The 6,793-nt window shown below is 37.0% G+C and overlaps 1 protein-coding gene across 1 annotated transcript in view; it reads left to right on the top strand.

Annotated features, from left to right (window-relative positions):
- The window catches only part of LOC137639060 (uncharacterized), a 661,577-nt gene extending 655,177 nt beyond the window's left edge, over positions 1 to 6,400 (top strand). Inside the window, exon 5 of the mRNA XM_068371379.1 lies at positions 3,105 to 6,400. Within this exon, the coding sequence (XP_068227480.1) occupies positions 3,105 to 4,345 (1,241 nt within the window). The 3' untranslated portion in view covers positions 4,346 to 6,400. The remainder of the gene's footprint in view (positions 1 to 3,104) is intronic.
- The last annotated feature ends 393 nt before the right edge of the window (positions 6,401 to 6,793 follow it).

Below are 6,793 nucleotides of genomic sequence, written 5' to 3'. Positions count from 1 at the left end.
ACACGCAGGAGGTGACAAGTATTCCCTAGGGATGGTGTTTGTCAGTGACTAAACATGGCCTCTCAAAGACTTCGGCGAATAAAGCTTTCCTTAGATGGCGGGTGAAGATGGGCTGAAGGGGGGTGTCGTAGGAGGAGTGGGGTGTGTTTTGAGAGAGAGAGAGAGAGAGAGAGAGAGAGAGATTCGAAACACTGGATGGCAGGTTAAAATATATAATGCGGTGTTTGCAAAGGAGCCAAAATGAAAGTAAGGAAACGAAAACGTTGTAGAGTTGGATAGTGAAGACCTATAATTTTGAAAAGGGGATTACCAGCTAGGATGCTGTAAAACGGGCTGAAAAGGAGAAAACGATTAGGAGACGGTGATGATGGTGATAAAAGGAAGAGTGGCTGGATTGGAAACCCAATGAAAGACCGCTCTAAGGTCTGGTGGTAAAACAATTCACTTCCAGACTCCTAAAAAGGAGCTGGACCTGTTCCGTGCAGGCGCGAGCTCCTTCACCGATTTGGGGGAAGAAATTTGGTTTTTCCTCTATTCGTTCCAAGGAAATGTATCCTGGCATCCTTTGATGAGAAATTCTAAATCATTTCCATTCATCGAGAAACGTAGATAAACCAGCTGTCACCTTGCCTGTTAATTAGAGTAATACCAGGTCAAGTGTATTGTGTTATTTTGATTATTCGAAGGACAACATTTGAAGGTCGTCGAAGGGTCTCATACTCTCTAGATCCAAGTCGTAGAAGAAACTGACAATACAACACCTTGGAGCTCAGCCATAAAACAGTCAATGGTTTATTACATTACAAAAGACTTGATTGTTCACACGGTTATCGGAATTCAGTTTTTGTGTCGACCACGAGAATAGACATTTTTTTTCGATCTAGTTTTGTTCTTTTCACTATCAGTTATTTTTCAAGTGTTATTTTATTGCATAACACTTACAGCTGTATGTATACTGTACAGCTGTATGTATACTGTACAGCTATATGTATACTGTACAGCTGTATGTATACTGTACTGCTGAATGTATACTGTACTGCTGTGTGTATACTGTACAGCTGTATGTATACTGCATGTGCTGTTTAACTTATTTGCGGATTTCCAGTGTAACTAGAAACCGACCCGTGAAACCTAATGTTCTTTGTCATTAGGTTATTGTAAACTATTCCCTTTGCTGTACCGATTTCCTTCTATGATTTGCAGTTATGTAATCGTAATAAATGAAAGATATTAATCTAAGAAAAGGTAAATATTAAGTTCTCTCATTCACGAAATATTTAGGTTATTTTGTTATTTTTTTTTTCTATTTATTGATTTGATAGTCTATAACAGCTTCCGATCTTCTGAAAGGATGAAAAGTCAGTTTAGGTACTCATAAAGTCATTTTAAAGTCCTTCTGAAAATTAACTAGTTTCCAGGCAATTCATTGCTGTGACATATTGAAAAACATGTCAGAAAAATTTATTTGAAATTCCCGGTTTATCACTATCTGAAGTAACATTTCAATAGTATTGTACTTTTTATCCCTTAGAATTTGGAATTTCACACTATATTATCCAAAACAGTAATCTGTCTTTATGTTTTTTATGTTGAAAAAAATGACACGAATAGCAGACATAACGTAATTAAAAATGTCTCTTTATCTTTTTGATGAGGTTAAAATGACATTTTGGATCTTTTTTTAAAGTGACATGACATTATTTTCAATAATATCGTTAACTGTATTACTTATAAATGTGATCTATTTTGATTTGTTTGTAATCTTTAGGGATGCTTCAGTGTATATAATAGACGTACCATTGATCGTCAAAACATCTTTCTGCTTAACCATAGAATGAGTAATGCGATATAATATTTATATATATCAGATTTTATAAACTTTCATTATGCATTCACACTTGGCACCATTCTTTCATGTGTAGTTTAGTTATTATTTTTAATGATTGTGTATACAACAATCAACGTGCTACCTCCAAATTCCGTAGATTAATTTTTCCTTCTTTAGATTCTACCTAATGGTGCATACTCTGCATACTGTTTCCTTCTTTAGATTCTACCTAATGGTGCATACTCTGCCTACTTTTTCCTTCTTTAGATTCTACCTAATGGTGCATACTCTGCCTACTTTTTCCTTCTTTAGATTCTACCTAATAGTGCATACTCTGCCTACTTTTTCCTTCTTTAGATTCTACCTAATGGTGCATACTCTGCCTACTTTTTCCTTCTACCTAATGGTGCATACTCTGCCTACTTTTTCCTTCTTTAGATTCTACCTAATGGTGCATACTCTGCCTACTTTTTCCTTCTACCTAATGGTGCATACTCTGCCTACTTTTTCCTTCTTTAGATTCTACCTAATGGTGCATACTCTGCCTCCTTTTTCCTTCTTTAGATTCTACCTAATGGTGCATACTCTGCCTCCTTTTTCCTTCTTTAGATTCTACCTAATGGTGCATACTCTGCCTCCTTTTTCCTTCTTTAGATTCTACCTAATGGTGCATACTCTGCCTACTTTTTCCTTCTTTAGATTCTACCTAATGGTGCATACTCTGCCTCCTTTTTCCTTCTTTAGATTCTACCTAATGGTGCATACTCTGCCTCCTTTTTCCTTCTTTAGATTCTACCTAATGGTGCATACTCTGCCTCCTTTTTCCTTCTTTAGATTCTACCTAATGGTGCATACTCTGCCTACTTTTTCCTTCTTTAGATTCTACCTAATGGTGCATACTCTAGTTTGACTAGTTGGTCTGTGCAGATAGTTCTAATTCAAATCCTTATTTAGTTGTGCTTTGGTTATTTGTGATTGATACGTGACATCACGGTTTTTTAATTAAGAGAGCTAGTTGAGAAAATTGATAGAAAATACGCGTGATAAAGAAATAAATACGTGAAAGGGGCAATTGTGATTATATGTTAATTACAACATTTATTCATGTAAATACATTATGATTTTTTAAGCAGTATTATAAATTGTAAAAATTGTAAGTGTATATTTCTTAATAAAACGAAAAACATGTCTGTTTATTAAACCAATATTGCTCTTATGATATAGTTTTTGTTCAGTGGATGTTCAACAATAAAGCAATGTTTTTCTCTCCTTTCAGATACTTGCCCGATGTTATTACGTGGAACTTGGACGAAAGGCTCCGCCACCAACGCCCCAGTTAGTTCTACGGGCTCTGCAACGCGTAGCACCGACGGAGGAAGTAGTGGCGGAGGCGTCATCAGTAGCAGCGGCGTCAGCAGTGACAGCAGCGAAGTAGCAGTCAAAGCAGTGGAGGAAAATCCCGCCGCTGCGGGAGGAGGAACGACCCACACTGGCTGGAGTATGAAACTCTGGCGTCGAGGGTCCTCGCAGGAACGCCCTTTGCGACCTTCCTCCTCCCAGGGCTCTGAAAATTCATACACGGAGGAGCCTTACGTTAACGCGGACGCTCACAGTGCCGTGTATGCAGAGCTGAACTCGACGGGATCAACGCCCGTGAGTGCCAGCGGTGTTTCCTATAATCCTTATTCCCTTAACACGTATTCAGAAATTCCCGATCCTTTGAGGCCCATGTCCATTGGCGGTCTCAGGTCATTTATCACGGAAGGGACATACGAGAATGCTGGGTACGTGCTCTCAGAGGCGGGCATCGAGCATCCGGAAAGTTCAGTCGGGTCGACGTCCACACCTTCGTCTGCCTACTACTCAGACATTTCGTCCTCGGACAACCAAAATAACAAGAAAAAGAAAAAGAAAAGAAAAAACGAAGAGCGCAACAACCTAAATATCCAGCGATCTATGATGCCCTCCAACATATCCTCGGGAGTGTCTATGATCAATAATCATATCTTAGGTCCTGACCGGCGACTTAACGGTCCTGCGAGGGAATTGCCCGGGCATGTCATGGGGCAAGCCCTTCATCCTGCCCTTCATAACCGGGAGCTCCTTCCTTTGGCTCTCGAGCTCCTCCCACAACATCTAACGCTAGACAACAGGGGCGTTGAGGCGGTTTTGCCCCCACTTCAGCCCAACATGAACGTCATACAGACCGCGAATCAGGTGCAAACGTTGCCCAACCTCAAAAATATCAATGAGACCAGGGCCGTTTTAAATGCGTCTCAGAACCAAATATTAGGAAATATATCTTCAGTTCCATCCTCCGCGGTTCCTGTCGATTCCCTCGTACATAACCACAACCTGGAGGAGGTTCAGGAAGAGGAGGACGAAGAGGCAGCGCCCCATAGGCCTTTGCCTCCCCTGCCTAGTCGTCAGGTCCAAGGGCCACAAAGAAGGGGAATTTATGTGGGGCAAAGTAAACAGGACCAACCCCTTCCTCCGGTTCCTTCGGAATATGTGTAGTAGTGCTTCCTGTATTTAAATTGACATTCAGATAATCAAGAGTGACTCTTGCCACCCATTAGTATGAGCACTTTTAAATGAGATTATATATAAAAAGGATGAATTATATGGGTTTTTAACTTCACGTTTCTTAATATCTTTTAAATAGCTTTCTTTTCCCGATAAACATCCTTTGTGATTTTAAGACAAACACATTATCAGAAAAAGTGTTCGCTGTGGATAAAATAGATTACTCATATATTTCGAGCGTTATGTTTCTGAGTTCATTCCAAAAAGTATAGTGGTCATCAGTGACAAACTAATGGATGGGTGATAAGAAGGATGGAAACTTGTGCTTCAATCATTTCCTTTGGGAAGTGTCGAGATTTCATGAAAGTTCATTATGGCATCTCAATCCTTTCGAAGTGGAAGCTGCTAGAAATGACTTCTCTTCATCTAGCGTAACGATGTCCACGTTTTTTCTCATAATATCTCGTTTCCTTCACACTTACGAGTTTATTTTGGTCTCGTGAAGTAGGCGATTGATGTGAACGGTGCTTGCAGTTGTTCTGATTAGGATAACATTGTGTAATTTACATATCTCTTTATCATAATTTGTATTTATGGCACCCAAAGCATTAGAAAGATCTTTTTTTATTTAACTAGAATTATTATTCTAATTTATTGACTGTTTTCCGCCAGATCAGTGATAATATATTTCATATCCCACCACCGTGACCCAATATGACCCAATAGATCATAATAAATAAAATCTGTTTAACCTATAGTTGGTGACTCCGTCTCAACAAAGTCATATATATTTTTTGGCATCAGAAATATATAAAACTAAATTGCATTTTCCACATTACAAACTCGACAGGATATTCAAATGGGCATAATACCTATGATGAATTTTATGTTTTTATGTGTATATATAAATTTGTAAAGTGTGTAAATATAGCTAGCTCACCAAGGATTTTTTTCTGTATAACTGTGATTTGATGGTATTGAAAGTCTTACAAATGCATTATTATTATTATTATTATTATTATTATTATTATTATTATTATTATTATTATTATTATTATTATTATTATTATTTCAAAAGATTATAGACATTGAGCTACTTGATGTAGTTTATTACATAAGGTTTATTTACAAACATTTTCCATTACATATTATTCTTCATATTTGAGAAGTGAGATCAATATCAGGCGTTCTTTATGAAGTTCAGGTCGTATTTCGTAGCTGTCGAAGTAATTATAAAATAATCATAAATTCTATCCAAGATTAAATTCGTGCTATTTCCTGAATATTGTTGTTCCTGGATACGAAATTGCCTCCCATACCCCTGGACAGGGGTGGCCAAAATTCATAATTTACATAGTTTATAGAAATTACAAAATAGTATATCAGGAAATTGGACCTTTCAAGGTATCCTGTTACCTTTTTAAGTCTTACTGTATAGTATGAATCACTCTAATCTTTCATTCAAATTCATTTCAATCGTTAAAATGTCTATTAGACAGCTGGCCAAATACGGTTTGTACTGAAGAAATTAATTTTCTTGATCCATTTAAGAACCCAAGATTATAGACTATACAAATTCTAAAATCTATCCACTTGTATTCCAGAACTAAATAGATTATCGCCTGAAAATTTAATCATCAAGTATACTTCGCGAAGACTCCTTTCCCATCAAGAAATTTATATATATATGATTTTCCAGTCACAACATGTACATAACCTTTGAATTTTTATGAGAGCATTTTGTAAGCATTTTCATCATGCGGGCTCTGCCATTTTGCGTCTGGAGCCGGCCGCATCCTGGAAACTGGAGCCGGCCGCATCCTGGAAACTGGTGCTTGATAGGGTCTTTTTTATAGTCAAGCTTGCTGGTGATTAAGTGCTTATATATTGTCATCCACTCCTGTTGGCTCATTTCCCCTGTGATCCACGCTCCTCCTGTCCCACATAAATGGCATTATATCGTGTTGGGTGAATTGTATATTTGCAGAGAATTATTATTATTATTATTATTATTATTATTATTATTATTATTATTATTATTATTATTATTATATTTCGGGAGTAGACCCTCTTTTAAGCAGGTTTTATTAAAAGTGATTGCTGCCTCAGTGGCGTTAATCTTGTAATTAACTTTTTCTATTATTATTATTATTATTATTATTATTATTATTATTATTATTATTATTATTATTGTAGGAGGAACATGGTTTACCTGGCCAGCCCAAAGAAGTGAAGAACATCATAATTTATGATATTAGTCTCTGATATTGTATACATTATATCATTCTGTTAGATAAAACAAAATCACGCCACCAGTAAGATTACGCCTGTGCTTATGAGGTCAAAGTATGATTTCTTGCGGAAAATATGGTCGTGTATGTCGTCAATAATACCTTTATACAAATGTCTATGTTTCAAATGTTGTGATTATTTTTGCAT

Source organism: Palaemon carinicauda, chromosome 4 (genome assembly GCF_036898095.1).
Source record: "Palaemon carinicauda isolate YSFRI2023 chromosome 4, ASM3689809v2, whole genome shotgun sequence".
NCBI classification, from domain to species: Eukaryota; Metazoa; Arthropoda; class Malacostraca; order Decapoda; family Palaemonidae; genus Palaemon; species Palaemon carinicauda.
This window is presented reverse-complemented; position numbering and strand designations above follow the sequence as displayed.